This window comes from Oryctolagus cuniculus, chromosome 17 (genome assembly GCF_051225735.1).
Source record: "Oryctolagus cuniculus isolate XC-2025 breed Fujian yellow rabbit chromosome 17, ASM5122573v1, whole genome shotgun sequence".
NCBI lineage: Eukaryota > Metazoa > Chordata > Mammalia > Lagomorpha > Leporidae > Oryctolagus > Oryctolagus cuniculus.
Genome location: NC_142883.1, coordinates 5,506,792 through 5,526,243, shown reverse-complemented (window position 1 = coordinate 5,526,243; position 19,452 = coordinate 5,506,792). Strand labels below are relative to the sequence as shown.

The 19,452-nt window shown below is 61.9% G+C and overlaps 2 protein-coding genes across 2 annotated transcripts; both read left to right on the top strand.

Moving 5' to 3' along the window:
- Positions 1-104: 104 nt before the first annotated feature.
- OTOP2 (otopetrin 2) lies at positions 105-8,961 on the top strand. Its single transcript, XM_089317981.1, has 7 exons — positions 105-299; positions 483-828; positions 1,398-1,534; positions 2,978-3,036; positions 3,327-3,460; positions 4,828-5,699; positions 7,495-8,961. Exons 2-7 carry the CDS (start codon positions 516-518, stop codon positions 7,663-7,665), a joined length of 1,686 nt encoding a protein of 561 aa, XP_089174107.1. The 5' UTR covers positions 105-299; positions 483-515; the 3' UTR covers positions 7,666-8,961.
- Positions 8,962-9,115: 154 nt separating this feature from the next.
- OTOP3 (otopetrin 3) lies at positions 9,116-19,434 on the top strand. Its single transcript, XM_051838415.3, has 7 exons — positions 9,116-9,280; positions 12,125-12,520; positions 12,609-12,745; positions 13,262-13,320; positions 13,546-13,664; positions 16,330-17,144; positions 18,139-19,434. Exons 1-7 carry the CDS (start codon positions 9,262-9,264, stop codon positions 18,307-18,309), a joined length of 1,716 nt encoding a protein of 571 aa, XP_051694375.2. The 5' UTR covers positions 9,116-9,261; the 3' UTR covers positions 18,310-19,434.
- The last annotated feature ends 18 nt before the right edge of the window (positions 19,435-19,452 follow it).

Genomic DNA, 19,452 nt, shown 5'->3' with positions numbered 1-19,452 from the left:
GGGCGCGGTGGGCGCCGGGGACAGGGTGTCTTCTGGGTGCCGCAGTGCAGGGCCGCGCCCAGGTGGCGGGGCGGGGTTGGGGGGGGGTTAGCTCTTAGCGCCTTATCTGGCTCCCGCGCGCTCTTCCCTAAATTCAGCTCGGAGGAAAGATGGATCATGTGAGTGGAGCTGAGAGGTTTATGGAGCCGAGCTCCCGGGGCTGTAAATCACCCTACCCTCCCGGGTATAAAGCGCCCGTCCAGCCCGGCGTGGGACAGAGCCCTGACCCCCAGCTCAGCGCCGGCTCTCGGCGCAGCCAGGTGGGTGCCAGGGCAGGAGGCGGGGGTCGTCGGACTCGGGCAGCGGGCGGCGAAGGCTCCTCCTTGCTCTCCTGCCCCGCGAGTGCTCCAGCACCCGCGGTCCCCTCATCTGGGGATACGCTGCGGGAGGGAGAGCCGTCGAGGCTGACCTGGGGCCCCGGTCTCTCCTCGCCTCGCCCGCAGTGAGCCCTCCGAGCCTCCTCGGGTCGCCCCGCCATGTCGGAGGAGCTGGCCTCGGGCCCCAAGGAGCGCCCGCCGGCGCTGCGCGCGGGCCCCCGCGAGGTGTGGAAGAAGGGCGGCCGCCTGCTCTCGGTGCTGCTGGCCGTGAACGTGCTGCTGCTGGCCTGCACGCTGGTCAGCGGCGGCGCCTTCAACAAGGTGGCCGTGTACGACACCGACGTCTTCGCCCTGCTCACCACCATGATGCTGCTGGCCTCGCTCTGGATCCTCTTCTACGTCCTGCGCACCGCGCGCTGTCCCGGCGCCGTCCCCTACCTAGACGCGCACGCCGGCCCCATCTGGCTCCGAGGTGCCCGCGGCGGTGCGGCAGACGCGGGGGCTGGGGCCCTGGGCGGGAGGGCAGAGGTGGTGGGTTCCCCAGTTCCCGTGGGGGGATGGATGGAGAAGAGCGAGGTGAAGGGGCCTGGAGGAGCGGTGGACCGAGCGGATTGGTGGTGGTGACGGGGGGGGGGGGGGGGGGGCCTCTGTGCCCTGTCCAGACACTGGAGAAGGGGTCAGCGCGGAGAGCTGGAGGGAGATCAGGGAACCGATGAGAATGGCGCCGAAGTGCCCGTCCAGGGCCCTCCCCCTTCTCTATGGCTCCCCAAAGAGAGGGGGCTTGGTGGGACCCAGTCCTACGCTCAGCCTCCCAGCCACCCAGCCAATCGCATTCAGCCTTCCATCCCCCTATCCATCGCTCAATCCCTCCATCTGCCCATCCCCCACCCAGTCCTCCCCTCGTCTGCCATCCACCTGCCCATCCTCCACTCCATCCATCCCTCAGCCGGCCGGCCAGCCACCGTGCGATCCACCTGCGTCCCCACCCGTCCTCAGCTCTACCCGCCCTCTCTCCTGTCTCTCTGACCCCCTGATCCGCAGGTGGGCTGGTGCTGTTTGGGACCTGCACGCTCGTCATGGACGTCTTCAAGACCGGCTACTACTCCAGTTTCTTCGAGTGCCAGTCGGCCATCAAGATCCTGCACCCACTCATCCAGGCTGTGTTTGTCATTCTCCAGGTGGGTGGGAGGGCGTCCCTGCGTGCAGGGTGACCGAGCCAGCACTGGCGAAGTGCCAGGAGACCTGAGCCCCACTCCCCCTTCCACCCTGAGCCCCACTCTCCCTTCCACCCTGAGCAGTTAACTAAGCCGGGGAGTGGGACTGTGGTGGGGACCACCCAAGTCTGTAGAAGTGGAAGCAATATCCAAGTGTGGGCTTCTCCTCTGGGCCCCGCAACTTCCCTTCAACCTAAGCCCCGCCAGTAGCTACCACCTGGGAGGTGTGAGTCGCAACAGCCGGCCTCGTCTCCTGGAACCTGGCCTGCCCTCCTCGGATGCCCCCTGAGGACATCTGTCTCAGCCCAGCGTCCCGCTGCGGGCGTGCTGCCTTGGCTTCAGCCATGGCTCCCATGTTCTGCATGGCTTGTTTTTCTTCTTATTATTTTTAAAATATTATTGTTTATAAATGTGAAAGGGAGGCAGAGATCTTCCATCCACTGGTTCAGTCCCCAAATGCCTGCAACAGCCAGGGCTCAGCCAAGCCAAAGCCAGGAGCCCAGAACGCCATCTGGGTCTCCCACGCAGGTGGTAAGGGGCCAACCACTAGAGCCATGACCTGCTCCCTCCCAGAGTGTGCAGGAATCAGAAGGAGAAGCAGGATGCGACCCCAGGCGCTCCTGTAGAGGATGCAGGCGTCTCTCGCCTCTCGTGTTCTGTATCTTGACCGGAAGGAAGGAGTGAGTGCTGGCACTGTGCTCTTTCACGTGGGTTCAGGCCGGTTTTCCTTGGCTGCCTCAATGGCACTTTGCAAGCTCTTCTGACTGAGCTGAGGCAGGACTGGTCTTGCCTGGGACCAGAACGGACCCCAGCCCTGGATCACGACCAGAGTGACCGCATGATGGGCACCCCCCGCCCCACCCCGCTGCCTGGGGCTTCCATGGCTGCACACAGGTGTGGCCTCGGGCGTGTAGGTAGTTTCAGACTTTCACATTTTACGGGTTTGAAGCTACGAGCATGCAAACACCTCACAGCAGGGATTCTGGGCAGCCCAACGGGGGCCACGCCTGGCCGGGCAGCAAGGCAGCAGGGCCCGGGATGCCGACTCTTTCTGCTCCGAACAAGCCCCGGCCTGAAGCTGGCCTTGCTCCCAGGAACAAATAAGCAGGCAGTCAAGAATCTTCTGGGCTTCGTTCCGCTCACCCTCAAATCCCCCAAGACCGGGGAGATTCACAGGTGCAATTTTGCAAACCTTCAAAGAACAGAGAATCACTACTTTGTGCAACTATGCTGGAGACTGGATGGAGAGGACACCTCTGGTCTCCTTTTGCAAAACTAGAATAAACTTGGCGAGTGAGGGCACGCGCTCCTGGGGCGGAGAGAACTTGACCGGGGCATGGGCGCGGACGGGGACATCGCAGCTCAGCCGACATGGAGTAATGACCCTCACTCTCTCTCCCGATGCAGACGTACTTCCTCTGGGTCTCCGCCAAGGACTGTGTCCACGTCCACCTGGACCTGACCCGGTGAGAGCCACCGCTCAGTGTCTGCCCAGTGTGCCCCTGTCCACCCTGCTCGCTCTCCGGCCTGGGTGGGGTCCCAGCCACGGCCCCCTCACTTTGCCACACATGAGCGGGGCAGCCTGAGCCCTGGACACACTGTGGCCCTCTCCGGGGGGGCATCCAAACTCAGCTTCCCTGTTCACACAGGGAGGGGCCCGGCTGCTTTCTCCTTTCTCATCACCATCTCTCAGGAGAGAGCCGGGGGTCCCCACACAAGCCCAAGACTCACCGGCTCCGTGGGGCTCCCACCACAGGTTCGGACTCATGTTCACGCTCACCACCAACCTGGCCATCTGGATGGCAGCCGTGGTAGATGAATCCGTGCACCAAGCCCACTCCTATGGCAGCTCTCACGGCAACACCAGCTACACCCGCCTCGCCCCTGACTGTGAGTTCTCCCCCACCGGGCCCTGGGCTGGGTGCTGTGTGGCTCCATAGAGTCAGCCTCCCACACCAACCCAAGGACACGGGGGCGAAGGTGGCGCCTCCTCCAGCTGTGCCTCTGAAGTCTGGGTGTAGGTGACAAGGGACAGGGAGGGGTCCCAGCCATGGCCCCACTGTCCGGGTCTCCATCTTGCCATGCAGCGCCCTGCCTCCAGGGATGACCCAGCTGGAGAAAGGGCAGGGAGGCAGAGTGGGTCTCAGGTGGAAGCGTGGGGTCAGGCAGGAGGGTCTGGGAGGGACAGCACAGTGACAGTCGCAACTCCCTGAGCTCTGTGTCGCTGCTAGACCCCACAGCGCCCCCTGGGAAACGGGGACTGTTAGTGCATGCATTTTACACGCACAGAGAGCAGCTTGTCCCAGGTCACAGAGCCTGAGAGACCCAAGTGTGTTGTTCAGTTTTGTCTTTGCTTTTAACCAACACGCTACTGTAGAGAAGAATGGAGTCTGTGGCTTCCAGGTCCTACCTCTCTGGACTTTTCTGGAGCCTTCCACTAGCCAGGGCCAGACCAGATGACTGGGACACACACCCACACACCCTAACCCCCAGCGTGGCAGCAGCCAGGGACAGAAAGCATGGGACAGCTCGACCCCAAACGACTGCTCCGGGGCCACCTTGCAAATAGAGGATGCCTGGGCCAGGGGTAGCGGGGAGAGTATCAACTCCCAAGGGGAGCCCACCGGGGAGACACCCGCCTTGGGGTGGGGAGTCAGGTGGTTTGCTCCAGTTCTGCCATCGCAAGTCACTTCTCCCATTGCACCCCCATTTCTACGTCTGAAAAGCCAGCTAGGACAGGCCTGGGGGTCCAGAGAGATACTGGTCCAGCCCAAAAGGCCTCCAAAGCACACTGGAGAGTCCAGTCAAGATCCCTTTCAATGGGGGCGCAAACCCAAGCGACAGAGGTCTCGGGGCAGCCTGGCCACAGCAGCTGGCTGTCCGGGCCAGGTCAGAAGTGGGGAGAGCTCTGAGGAAGTGCACACTGTAGGAGCTCCCAAGAGACCCCCTCCCTGCTCGGAGAACCAGGTCTCATCTGTCCCAGGGAGCGGGGTCGCTGTGGGCGGAGTGAGGGGGCATCTCGAGCTCAGAGGCTGTTTTAGTTGAGCGGTGGTGTGTCCTGTGGTCTCTGGCACATAGTAGGTGCTCACTGAACATTTGTGGGAGGAACGCCTGTGCCAGGCCCCGTGCAGGCATTTGGGATACAGTGCCGAGTGTGGCAGAGAGAGACTGTGCCCTCACAAAGGTCACGGCCAGGGGCGAGGCCGCTCCTGCAGGGTGGCGGGCAGCCGGCCCCGTGTCCCTCTCTCTCTCCACAGTGGAGCGGGTGGGAGACACCGCCTGTTCCTGCAGCACGCCCGTCTGCCAGATCTTCCAGCAGGGGTATTTTTACCTATACCCCTTCAACATCGAGTACAGCCTCTTCGCGTCCACCATGCTCTACGTCATGTGGAAGAACGTCGGCAGGCTGTTGGCCGCCCCTCAAGGCCACGGCCACGGCCACGGCCCCTCCCGGGTCAGTCTCTTCCGGGAAACCTTCTTCGCCGGCCCGATCCTGGGCCTGCTGCTCTTTGTGGTGGGGCTGGCCGTCTTCATCATCTACGAGGTCCAGGTGAGCGGGGAGGGGGGCCGTACCCAGCAGGCCCTGGTCACCTACTACAGCTTCAACATCGTCTGCCTGGGGCTCATGACCCTGGTCAGCCTGAGCGGCTCGGTCATCTACCGTTTCGACCGGCGCGCCATGGACCACCACAAGAACCCCACCCGCACGCTGGACGTAGCCCTGCTGATGGGGGCTGCCCTGGGCCAGTATGCCATCTCCTACTACTCGATCGTGGCCGTGGTGGCGGGCACCCCCCGGGACCTGCTGGCGGGGCTCAACCTGGCCCACGCCCTGCTCATGGTCGCCCAGCACACCTTCCAGAACGTGTTCATCATCGAGAGCCTGCACCGGGGGCCGCCCGGGGCTGAGCCCCCACACACACCCCCCAAGGAGCCCTGCCAAGGCCTCACCTTCGCCAACCTGGACGCCCTGCACGCTCTGCCTGGCTGCCCACCCACCCCCAGCCTGGCCAACCCCAGCCCAGCAGGCCCTCCAGAGGTAGTGGCCATGATCTTGGCCCCCAGGGGCCACTGGAGACGCCGGTGCCTCAGAGACATTTCTCTGTTTCTCCTGCTCTGCAATGTCATTGTGAGTAGCCCGTGGGGGGATGGGTGTGGGCTTGCTTGGCCATCTCTGTCTTACCCACTGGGCTCTCCAAGGAGCAGGTTCAGAGAGGGCCAGCGGGCTCGCAGCATCCCAGGGCACACAGAGGGAATGAAATCCCAGTCTCCCAGCTTCTGTGCAGCCGGTGGAGCTGGAGGGGTCCCAGGGCATGCTGGCATGGGGGCTGGGAGGAGGTGAGAGGGAGCTGGGTGCTGCTGGGGGGGCCCTCACCCCGAGGTGGGAGGTGTGACTGCTCCTGGGAACTTGTGACCTGCCTCCTCAGAATAATTGGAGCAGCGTCAGGAAGTAGCAGGGAGCGGCCTAAGTGTGAGGATCTGTTGGCAGAGAGCAGTGGCCCGCTGGGGCGGGGGGTGGGGGGATGGCGGGGGAGAGGCTACAACAGCAGCCCCCTCCCCAGTGACTCCGCAAAGCCCACTGCTAGGAGCGAGGCAATTCACCCAATCGGAATCGCACTCCGTAGGGAACACCCCCAAGGCAGAAAGCCCCCCAGCGGCGAAACATTCCTAGCGTGGCTGCAACCCAACGTGGAGGTGCCCCAGTGTAGAAGTGACCCCCAGCAGGGAAACACGTGCCCAGGTGGGGAGGCAGGTCCGCAGCCCAGGGTTCAGTCAACCTGGGAAGGAAAAGATCCGGACAGAAATCTGTGCGTCTCTACTGCACACAGACAGGCTCCGTAGCTTAGCATTACTCCCCAAACAGTCGGCACGGCTGTTGACATCGCGTGTCTGGCGTAGGCGGTGTCTGGCGGTGATTTGTCGTCTCCTACGCCATTGTGTAGAGGGACTCCAGCACCTGTGGATTCGGGTGCGTGCAGATGCCAAGGGGAGGCCGGGCACCCCGAGGAGAAAAACACTGAGAACAGCTCTTTCAGACATCACCTCCAGAGAAGACAGGCTGAGGGTCCCCCGACACAGAGAACAGCCCCAGGGTGCCCCCTCCCATAGACCTCCCTTCTCAATACACCAGTGGCCCCTGTGACCGACCGACAGGTCACCCCATACGAGTGCCGTGACCCCGGGCAGGAGCCTCCCAGCAAAGTCCATTTCTTTAATTAAAAAAACAAAAGGTGTGGCCACCAAGCTCTGGCTTTACCAGAAGCATTGAGGCTCAAAACCCCATCGCGGCTTGGGCCAGCTTTGGCGCCAGGCCCCACGCAGGCCAGCTGGCCGGAGGCTGCTCCTGCTCCAGGCACCTGAGCCCCACTCACCTCCAACAGGGCAGAAACAGGCTCCAGCCGGGGCTGTGTGTGCCCAGGGACACAGTGGCCTGGGGCCGGGGAAGGGGAGAGGCCAGCCTAGAAGCCTTGACTCACTGCCTCCTAACCCCACAGCTGAATCTTGTAAGCCCACGGTTGGAGATAAAGCAAGATTTCAGCTTCACCCTCCTGCCAGACGTGGGCAGGGGGCCTGCTGGTCCCACCGCCAGCACCCCTGGGCGCACAGCTCTTCAGCTGCCAATTGGCCGTTCACACCTCGTTTTTCCACCATCTATAGAAACTTCCATCCCACAAGTGGGTCAGTTGGGAGGGCCGGTGGGAGAGGCGACCACAGGGGGGCATCCCTGGCGAGCAGTGGTCAAGTTCAGATGAGGACACAGTGCAGGAACCTGTTCAAGACGCCGGAGGTCCCCACGTGGTGACTCCCAGCCCTGGCTGCCCACAGAACCACGAGGCTGGGATTCCCACCTGCAAGGCCTGCGGAAGGACCCCCGGGGCCATCCCCGGCCGGGTCTGACACCGTCCCCCTCCTTCTCTGCACAGCTGTGGATCATGCCGGCCTTCGGGGCGCGCCCTCACTTCAGCAACACGGTGGAAGTGGACTTCTACGGTTACTCGCTCTGGGCAGCCATCGTCAACATCTGCCTGCCTTTCGGCATCTTCTACCGCATGCACGCCGTCTCCAGCCTGCTGGAGGTTTACGTGCTGTCCTGAAGCCCTTCCGGAGCCTCACCGGCTCCCGGGCCCACTCGGAGCCGCTCCAGGAGAGAACCCCAGGCTGGCAGTCCCGGAACCACAGCGCCACCCAGCCCCTACTGGCCTCGCAGTGGAATTTGCACCAAAGTTATTTTTTTTTCCAGGATGAGTTTTTAAATCACAATCAAGACTTGTCCAGACGCCCCAGCGTGGTGAGGTGACTCCTGCAGGAGAGGCGAGGGCTGGGGGTGCCGGCTGGGGCTCTATCCCTCATCTGCCCTGTGACCTGGGCAGTGCACTGTGCCTGGAGCTGGGCACCAATAAACCTGCGATTCGCCCCCTGACCCCCACGTCTCGTCTTCTGAGATGCCCACAGAAGAGGATCTTGGGGGTCAGAGCCGGAAGTACCCCCTGGAGATTTTCAGTGGTTGAGCCAAGTTCAAATTGTAGGCCAGAAAAAAAAGTGGGTAACTCGGAGGCTGGACGAGGCTGGGAGCTTCCAGGCCGCCACCTTCCCTTCCCCTTTATCTCCAGGTGACACACACGTGTACTCGTAATTTATTCCATGACATGAGAGAGGTGGGCGGGGCCAGCCTAGTTCATTGTCCACATTTCACAAAGAAGGAGGCAGAAGCCGGGGAGAGGCAGTGGCCTGGGAGAGGTCACACAGCTACAGAGAGCCGGAGCCTTGCTTCCCGGGCGGCTGATGCCTTCCCCCTTCAAGTTACGGGTTGCAGGAACCCACGCCCAGGGCACAGACACGCAGGGGGCAGCTCGAGCTGGACAGGACGTGGGAGACTCAGACCTCCAGCGCCTGGACCTCCCCCAGGGCCCACAGGTGCAGGGAAGTGCTCATGAGGGCCGGCCCGAGAAGGTTGCAGGGCGGGAAAGCAGGCAATCGGGACGAGGAGGAGCCGGTGGCAGCCAGAGTCCTGGCAGGGGAGGTGCTTGGCCCCTGGGGTGGGAGCAGATGGCACTCAGGACAGCTGGTAGCAGTCGCACGGTGAGCAAAGGAAATCCTGCCTGGACCTTGTCCTCAGATGGGCTGGGCGGGTCTCCAGGCCCCGGGGGGCTGCCTCCTGCCTTATCAGAGTGGGCGCTGGCCCCGTCTCTTCCTCCCCAAAGTCCACCTTTGCTCTAAGAGACAGCAAGGGGTCCCTTGAGGCTGCGGGCTGCTAGGCAGGGGACAGGAAGAGGCGGCCCAGACCAGGCGCTCAGGGCGTCCATCCCCAGCCTCGCCTCCAGGGGACAGTGTGACCTGGACCTAGCAGGCTCTGTACTGAGGGCCGACGACATCGCACCCCGAGGGCCAGGGTGAAGCTGGGCCGGCGGAGCGCAGGGCCCGGCTGCCCGCCCGTGTCCCGCGTATGCCCCGCCTCCGGCCCCGCCCACCCGCCCGGCGACCTCGCCATTGGCCGTCCCGGGCCCGAGCCCCTGGCACAGTAATTAACGAGGGATTAATAAGATTCCCAAAGTCAACAGAAAAATCGATGGGCAGGGGAGCCCGAGCGGAGGCTGTGCAGTCGCACTGGGCCGTCGGTCGGTCCGGGCGCCCGAGCCTCCCCTGGACGCACGGTAGGCGCTGCGCCCGCAGCCTGGGGCAAGCCGGTGGCGATGACTGCCCAGGCCTCAGGTAAGGTCCCTGGCGCCGAGCTGGGGCGCCCGCGGACTGCTGGCTCTGCCCTTCTGGGGAGCCCACCCCCGCTACTTAGACTCGGCCCCCAGCTCGGGTCGGGAGCCAGAGTGACCCGGGCAGAGGGCCGGCTCCTTTCGACGCTGGGCACGGGCCCTGTGCGCCCCTCACCCCAACCGGGCTCCTCACCCGCATCTCCCTTCCGCCCGCAGAGGTCAGCAGGGCGCGCCCCGTCCCGGCCGGCTCCACAAAGCCGAGAGGGAGCGCTGGGGCCAGGAAGGAGCCAAAGCCCCGACAGCTGCCTGAAGGCGCGTGGGGCTGGTGCCCCGCCCAGGCCCCCAGCCCCGCAGCTCCTCGGGTGCCTCGGCAGGAGATCCCGACCCGAGTCTGGGCTCAGCAGCCCACTGCGCCCTGACGGCTCCGCGGCAGCGCCTGCCTCTAGCCGGCAAACCAGTTTGGTGTCCCGGCCCTCCCTTGGCCCTGGCGTCTCGCCGAGGGGCGTGCCGGGGGCCAGCGGACTCCTCTGTCAGTTCGGGGGGGCCCTCACCCTCATTCTCTTCCCGTGACCCCTACATGCCCCCACCCTGCCGCATGGGAACCGAATTTGACAGCTCTGCTGGGGGCTGCCGCAAGGTTGGAGCCCAGGGTGGGGACGGGAATATTAAGGGTGAGAGGACTCTGGAAAGAGAGGACCAAGAACCGTGTACCTCTAGGCTGAACTCCCCAGGCCAGCAGGTGGAGCCAAAGGGGCCCCTGAAATCCCCCAGAAACCCTGACTCCACCAGTGTCTCCAGGCCCTCCAGAGAACTGGAAGAAAACGCGCGATTAGCTAACAGAGCTTCCCGTGTGCCGGGTGGCACTCTAAGCGTCTAGCGTGTATTAAATCATTTAGTCTGACAAACAGGTACTATGCATTCATTCCATCTTCTATTCATTCAAGAAATTAATAGTAGTGCCCTGTTACAGAACAGGGGCTCCTGTTCTACAGCTGCAGATCCATTTTACAGATGCAAACACTGAGGCACCTGCAGTCTAAGTAGCTTGTCCTGACCACAGAGGTAGAAAGCGGTGGGATCTGGGCTCTCAGCCACTCACTAGGGCAGGGGTGGGTTCTGGGAAAGGCAAGGTGGAGCCGCCAGGATTGGCAGAAGAGGAACCAGGAGGCGTCCCTGGGAGCCTTGGCCTTGCACAACCTGGGCGGGGGAGCCTGGGAGGAAAACAGGCGCTCCACCTGCCCAAGGGATGGAAAGGGTTAAACAGGAAGGGTCTCTGTCCACCGCCCTGGTGCTGAAACTGCCCCGGCACTGGCCAGAGTGGCGGGCAGACCCTGGGTAAGTGTCACGTCCGTGGTAGCTTTGGTGGCCGTCAGAGTTAAGCAGGACCGGGTCCCTGCCCTGAAGGTGGTGCCGGCCTTGGCAAGCCAGCCACACCCACCACAAGCCAGACAGTGCACGCCTACTCTGGGCGGAGGGGAGAGGCCCAGGAAAGTGGCCACCAGCAGGCTGGGGCAGAGGGGGTGGAAAGGGTGGTGAAGGCTCTGGTGGAAGCTGGGGGTGAGGCAGACGGAACAGCCGGTTCCAGGAGGGCTGGCAGGACCCGGGAGCCCACAGGAGGAATGAGGAGCCTGGGGTTAGGCCTGGGGGATGGGAGTGGGAGACGTGTGCCCGGAGCTGAACAGGAAGGGAGTAGAACTTGGGCAAGGATGCCAGGGCGGGCTGGGGGAGGGGAGGACACATTCAGTCTTGGGAAGAGACGTGCGTTGTGTTACTCCACCTGTCCCAGAGAACGTGCAAGGTAGAACCACTGTGCAGGCGCACATGGGCAAGCGGGGGGCCTGCAGAGGCGGGATCTCAGGGTCCAGCGTGGCAGGGTCTTCCGGTGGCCACAGAGAGGGACAGTCTGAAGTCCCTGGAGCTGGAGGTCTAAATGGAGAGACAGCGAAGCACGCTGGCAACTGGCTGGGGTGCAGGGAGAGGACCCCTGGCTTGCTGCGGGGGCCTGGGGGAGAACATTTAGAGGACGTGTTCATCCTGAAAACAACTGGAGTCGGCCAAGAGACAGAGGGGTGGAGGGCGGGGCGTGGGCCGGGCTGGGCTGAGCTGAATCGGGATGGACACCCTATAGGGTGAGTGTGGCCTGAGCCTCGCGGGGGAGGGACATTGTCAATCAACCCCAGAACTTTCCCCTAAATGTCATTGTGCTTAAAAATTAAATATAATTACATAAGCAATATGTTAATTATTTTTTAAAAAACTACATCATTGAAGCTAACAGAAAGGGTACCGCTCCCAATCTCAGCACCTGCGGGGGCGGGGGGGGGGAATCCCTCCTGGGAACCTGCTGGGGACCAGCTGGGCACTTTAGAAGCAGCTTTGCGCCACACGGATACACTGTAACAGATACACTGTCACAGAGTTGCTTCGGCTCTCAGCATCCTCACCCCGGAGCTGGACTCAGCTTCCGGCTCCTTCCCCACACCTGTGTCCTCGCTGAGTCAGCAGGGCTCGAGCCGCCCGGGGTGACAATTGCCTGCTGCTAGGCACTCTGCCCATGTGCCTGGCTCCCTTGAGACTGATGTCCCGGCATAGGATCAGGCACTGCGTCAGGAACTGGGGTGACCCCACTGAAGGGGGGCCTCTAGCCAGAGGACATAATCTGTTGTTTACGTGGAGAACAAAGGGTTTCAGTATCTCCCGTTCTCTGTGGCGCAGCTGCTGTGATTTCTAATGTCCCAACCAGAGAGGTTGGGACACTTGCCCTGGGCCACACAGCAGTTAGGAGCAGGAGTGGAATCGAACCCAGGTTAGCCTGGCAGCCAACCCAGCACCCTGTCTCCATCTCCAGTCCCTGCTGCGGAAGCTCTGCCCATGCCCCTTCCTGAAGCTCGGGAGCCTGGAGTGGACACGCGGGTTGAGCAGCCGGAGGCCCCAGACTCCACTCGGCAGAAGTCCTGGCTGGCGCTGTATCTGTCACTGCTACTGCGGCGGGACCGGCTGGCCCAGAAAGCCGGACAGCTCTTCTCGGGGCTCCTGGCCCTCAACGTGCTGTTCCTGGGCGGGGCCTTCATCTGCAGCATGATCTTCAACAGTGTGGCCGTCACGCTGGGTGACGTGTGGATCCTGCTGGCAGCCCTCAAGGCCCTCTCCCTGCTCTGGCTACTCTATTACACGGTGGGCACCACCCGCCGGCCTCACGCCGTGCTCTACCGGGACCCTCACGCTGGCCCCATCTGGGTACGGGGTGAGTGTTGGGGGCCGGGGGGATGGAGAAGGGCTGGGGAGGAGGAGACGGGGCCGGGGAGGCGCCAATGCCCGCCTGGCCCCGCCAGGCTCCCTGGTGCTGTTCGGCAGCTGTACCGTCTGCCTCAACGTCTTCCAAGTGGGCTACTACGTGAGCCACAGCCACTGCAAATCACAGCTGGAGGTCATCTTCCCCGTGATCGAGATCGTCTTCATGGGCATGCAGGTGACGGCCTCCCCGTGCCCCTGCCACCCACGCCGCGAGCACGCCCCACCCCAGCCCCCGGAGACCGCAGCGGGAGGGAATCCACACTGCCCAGGGTATAGACGTGCCCCGGTGCCTATGCAAATGTCCCGTTCCTCGTGCCCACACCCACATGGCCCCCCAGTGCTGGCAGCCACGCTCCCGTGTGTCTCTGCGTAAGACGTAAGAATAGCTACCATTACCACGAGAGCCTTCAAAACGGTCACAAACAGTGTCATGAACAGTGCATATCACGAGGATACGATGCGTGGATTCTAAACGTCTCTGGCATCAACAAAGCAGCGGGCACTCGGATCCTGCCCAGAGCCCAGATGCCTCGCTGCAGGCTGCTCACGGCACAGCCGGGAGGTGTGAGGGCCGAGGCTCCCACGCTGCCTCCTGCGCTGGCCTCCCATCGTAAATGCTCGCGGGCAGCCGGGCACGCATCCACTCCCACCCGAGCCCCAGCCCCAGGGCTTAAGGCGCCCTCTCTTTCAGACCTGGGTGCTCTGGAAACATTGCAAGGACTGTGTTCAGGTGCAGACCAACTTCACCAGGTAAGACGGCCCCCCTCTGAGCCCCTCTGGGCCCTCCCAGGGCTCTCTGTCTCCCGTCCCTGGACACGGAGGTTTGGGATGGGTCCCCCAGAGACCCCAGGGCTGCCTCTCCTGGATCAGCCTCGGCCCTGGGAGTGAGTGGCCGCCCCCACAGCCGTCCACGGCGCCGACCGAGCAGCCGCAGAGCTGCGCCAGGTGTGTGAGCGGGTGTGGCCCTTCCCGCAGGTGTGGCCTGATGCTGACCCTGGCCACCAACCTGCTGCTGTGGATTCTGGCTGTGACCAACGACTCCATGCACCGCGAGATTGAGGCCGAGCTCAACGCCCTCATGGAAGAACACACAGGTACAGACGGGAGAGCAGACTTCCTCCCGAACACACCCTCACATACACACACACACACACACACACACACAGGTATACAGTCACCCACATAGACACACATTCACACACTCATACACACACACACAAGTATACACAGTCACCCACATAGACACACACTCACACTCATACACACACACACACAAGTATACACAGTCACCCACATAGACACACACATACACACACACATAGACACACACATACATACACACACAGGTATACACAGTCACCCACATAGACACACACTCACACACATACATACACACACACATAGACACACACACAAGTATACACAGTCACACATAGACACACACTCACACACTCACACTCATACACACACACAAGTATACACAGTCACCCACATAGACACACACTCACACACACACTCATACACATACATACACACACATACATAGACACACACATACATACACACACAAGTATACACAGTCACCCACATAGACACACACTCACACACATACATACACACACATAGACACACACATACATAGACATACACATACGTATACACAGTCACCCACATATGTACACACCCTCATACGCATACATAGACACACACATATACACAGGCACATACATACACACACTCATACACATATATGCACACATACATAGAGACACGCACGTCCATACATACATATGCACAATCACACACATGTATACATACATACATATACACATTCACATACACACATATACACACTCACACACATACATAGACACACACATACATACACACTCTCACACACACACACACCCACACACATACATATGCACATTCACATACACACATATACACACACACATAGACACACACATATACACAGGCACATACATACACACACTCATACACATATATGCACACATACATAGAGACACGCACGTCCATACATACATATGCACAATCACACACATGTATACATACATACATATACACATTCACATACACACATATACACACTCACACACATACATAGACACACACATACATACACACTCTCACACACACACACACCCACACACATACATATGCACATTCACATACACACATATACACACACACATAGACACACACATACATACATACGCACTCTCATACACATTCACATACACACATACATACATACACACATATACACACCCACACACACACATATGCACACTCACATACACACACATACACACTCACACACACAACGACACTCCCTCAGACACATGAGGCTCGGGGAGTCACAGAGTTGAGAGCAAACTCTGAGCCGGATTCTGGTTAAGAACTTGCAGTCAGTGGAGGCCCCCGTCCCGGGCCACCAGGCGCAGGCGCGCTGCACTAGTCCTGGCCCAGCCAGCCCCGATGAGCCGGGCAGGGACGCCCCTCGCCCGCGCTGTTTGCATTTTCCTTGCAAGAAGCTGAGAAACCTTCGGGGCTCACAGGAGTTTTCCCAGTGGGAGTTTCAGTGCCTAGACTGAGGGGTCCAGGCTTCTGGTGAGAACGGGCTCCCCATATTGCCTATTCCCAGCCCCCACACACACACAGCCCACCCCTTGGAGGCCACAGCCCATAGGTGCAATGGGAATCCCGCTGCCCACACCCCTGCCCTGCCCTGCCCCCGGGGGTGGCGCCGACCTGACCTGCGTGCAGCCAGAGCCTCCCGGCACAGTCACGCACTCTCACACCCACGGCATAAATCACAGCCAGCGGCCGCTCTAGCGTTCTTCGTGCTCCGCCGACATTTCTCAGAAAAGCTGTGCGCTCTGTCCAGCGTGCTGTAAAACAGCCATTCAGTCCGTTCAAACACGCTATGCATTCGGTGGATCTCGTGCGTCTCTCCCTAACGACACTGCGACGTGTCGGTTGTCTCTCGGCAGTGGTTTCTGTCCCCCACGCCCCCCCGTCCCCAGGAATTGGAAGTGTTGGGTCCAGGTTAGATTTGTGGCACTGGCACTTCCCAGGTGACACTGTGTGCTCTGAAGGCACCTGGTCGGAGGCGCTGCCATCCGATTGCTCCTACAGCTGCAGGTGCAGCAGCCACGTGCCCCTCCGTCGTAACCCAGCTCTGCCCTGGTGCCAGCGGGCAGTTTGTGGAGGTGACATTTGGCACAAGGACGTCATGTATAAGGGCCTTATGTAAGCTGGGCACCCCAATTTTTTTGAAGACTTATTTATTTGAAAGGCAGAGTTGAGGGAGAGATTGATCTCCCATCCATTGGTTCACTCCCCAAATGGCCACAACAGCTAGGACTGGGCCAGGCCAAAGCCAGGAGCCAGGAGCTCCATCCGGGTCTCCCACGTGGGTGCAGGGGCCCAGGCACTTCGGCCGTCCTCCACTGCTCTCCCAGGCCATTAGCAGGGAGCTGGACAGGAAGTGGAGCAGCCGGGATTGAATGGGCGCTCAGCGTTGCAGGCAGCAGCTTCACCCACTGAGCCACAACACCGGGCCCCCACGGCTGAATGTTTGAGTCTCCGTACAGGGATGATTTGTGTGATTCCCAGTCTCTATGGTTGGGCCTCGGTTTCCACAGCTGTAAAACGAGCAGCTGGCTGGGTCCTGCAGAGCAGGGCCCACGTGAGTGTCCGTCCCCTCCCCCCACCCCGCCCTGCCCCTCCCAGGCAACCAGACGAGCGTCTGTCTCTGTGTGAACGCCACGGTGTGCCAGGTCTTCCGGAAGGGCTACCTGATGCTGTACCCCTTCGGCACCGAGTGCTGCCTCATCTGCTGCGCCGTGCTCTACGTCATGTGGAAGAACGTAGGCCGCCGCCTGGCGCCCCACCCCGGCGCCCACCCCGGCTCCCCGTCCTTCCGCCTGCACGGGGCCATCTTCGGGCCGCTGCTGGGCCTGCTGGCCCTGGTGGCAGGAGTAAGCATCTTCGTGGTCTTCCAGATCGAGGCCAGCGGCCCCGCCATGGCCCGCCAATACTTCACCCTCTATTACGCCTACTACGCGGCCGTGCTGCCCGCCATGAGCCTGGCGTGCCTGGTGGGCACGGCCATCCACGGGCTGGAGCAGCGGGAGCTGGACACGCTCAAGAACCCCACGCGCAGCCTGGACGTGGTGCTGCTGATGGGCGCCGCGCTGGGCCAGATGGGCATCTCCTACTTCTCCATCGTGGCCATCGTGGCCACGGACCCCCACCAGCTGCTCAACCGGCTCATCCTGGCCTACTCGCTGCTGCTCATCCTGCAGCACATCGCCCAGAACCTCTTCATCATCGAGGGCCTGCACCGACGCCCCATCTGGGAGGCGGCTCCCACGGGCCTGGCTGCGAAGCAGGGGGCAGAGCCCCCCCGGAGGGGCTCCCTGCTGTCGCTGAGCCAGGACCTGCACCGGGCCTCGCTGGCCTACATCCACTCCTACAGCCACCTCAACTGGAAGCGGCGGGCGCTCAAAGAGATCTCCCTCTTTCTCATCCTGTGCAATATCACGGTGAGTGACTGGGGGACGCGTGTGCACTGGTGCTGGCCGGGGGCCTCCAGACCGCCTCGCGCAGGAAGGGCTGGATCAAGGTCACGTGCGGCTTTCTAGAGAGCGGGATGCTGCCTGAGAACAGGGAGTGTCCCCCGCACCCCCACCCAGCTCCCTGCAGGCTGCCTGGCGCGACTGTGCCAAGCACAAAGCCGAGGGGCCCCTTCCAGGCAAACCTAAACCAGGGAACCGGTTAGAGAAGGACCACTGAGTTTATCCTCAATGGAATTCAGCTAAAGGAAGAGACAGCAGGAATCCCTCGTGGAAGATGCTGGCAATGACGGAGGCTGCTAGGACCCGGGACCACCTCTCCAGGTGGCATTGCCACCCCTGGAGCCATCAGAGGGACCCGGGGCAGTGGGCACTGTCGCTGTCACTATTTGATAGCTGAGGACCCTGGGCTGAGGCTTGGGCTGCGTGACCTGCACAACGTCCCCTAGCCTGTGAGTGGCATTGCCGGGACAACTGAGGGCTTGTCGGACCCCAAATCCCCAGCCCGCTGCAAACGCGGCTGACGGATGTAAGTGCCCCGGTCTAGCCAGAAAACAAGTCGCATTAGGAGCTCGGGGGAGGAAGTGTGGGCCCGAGGGGCCGAGGAAGGCTTCAGGGGCTTTGGTCTGGACCTTGAGGAAGGGTTAGACTTTGGACAGGGGCTAGGAGCTGGGGCGAGGAGGTTGCAATGCGCAGAGAGGGGCAGCCCAGTTTGCCAGCCCACTGTGCACACGGGGACTTCCTGCAGGCACTGTGTGGGGCAGCAGCCTGGGGTCTCAGGAGCCCATGCAGGTCAAGCTGGCTCCAGGCAAAGCCAGGAAGAGCCCTAGGTCTTCTGTGCTATGGGGCCAGGTGGGGGCGGCGCCAGAGGAAGCACAGGTCCTGGCCACCTAAGCTGAGGCCCTGGCTCGGTGGGGGGTGGGGGTGGGCTCCTCCCCCACTCACTCTCCGCCCCTCCCCACAGCTGTGGGTGATGCCGGCATTTGGTGTCCACCCCGAGTTCGAGAATGGGCTGGAAAAAGATTTCTATGGCTACCGGACCTGGTTCACCATCGTCAACTTGGGCCTGCCCCTGGGGGTCTTCTACCGGATGCACTCTGTGGGGGGGCTGGTGGAGGTCTACCTGGGAGCCTGAGGCAGCAGAACCCCGAGGTGTCAAGGCCGGTGTCAAGGCCGGCAGGGGCTCGGTGCTGGGGGAAGGCAGCACAGGCGTTCCATTCCAACAGCTGCCGAGACCAGCCCGGGGCTCCAGCACCTCCTCCCACTCCCCCGAGGGGCGGGCACTGCCTACAGCCCAGTCTGGGGACTGGACGCAGGATCTGATGCCCACGTGCAGGCCTGGCCCCTGCCTTATCCACCAGGGGAACACCCCAGGAGGCTAGCAGCATCCCCGCCCCAGCTCCCCTCTTAGGGCACCAGGAGCAAATGCCTGAGACTGGGGAGTTTGGAGAGGGGCGCTTCTCCCTGCCAGCTGGACTCAGGGGTCAGCCTCTGGCAGGCAGCTCCTCCCAGCTCAGTTCAGCAGGCAGCCCTGCCCCCCCCCCACACCTGTCTCCTAACGACCTCATTAATTAGCTGCCAGGCAGGGTTCAACAGCTCTCCCCTGCTGCCATAAACCCTGTTTGTTTGATCAATTACATTCAGGCTTCCTGTTTGTTCCCAGGGACAGAACTGCCACTCCAAGCCTGGTGGGAAGGAGAAGTCCCCCTGGGCAGGGCTGTGGGGCTGGGACAGCCGTGGTCCTCGGCCAGGAGGGGTCTACCCCAGCCCTGTCCTTGCCCAGTGCATGGGAGGAAGTGGGAGAGATGGGGCTTGGCTGTCCCCCACCCGACCCACGCTGGCCCCCTCTCCCTAGGACAGAGCCCCATGAACATCTGCAGCTGGCTCCCTATGGGGCCTGGGGCCTCTGGCTGACCGGTCCCCAGCTGGCCTGATCCTTGGAGCTGGGGGGGGGGGGGGCAGGAAGGGGAGCGGGAGGCGACACAGTGACAGCCCATCCTTTTCCCTGAGCCCAGTGCAAACAGCCAGCTCTGGCCACCCTGGCCCTACAGGTGAGGGCCTGCCCGCCCCCGGGCCCTCGCCCAGGAAGCGAGGCACTGGCAGGCACAGGGACACTCCCCAGGGTCCCCCACACTGCTCGGTGGCTGCCCCAGACAGCAGAGACCCCGGGGGCCATGCAGGGGGCTGAGGCCTCTCAGTCTCTCCTGAGTGGGCCTTTCTCTAAGTGCCCACAGCCCAGAGGCCCAAACCCTAGGTGAGGAGCCCCACTGCTCTCCCA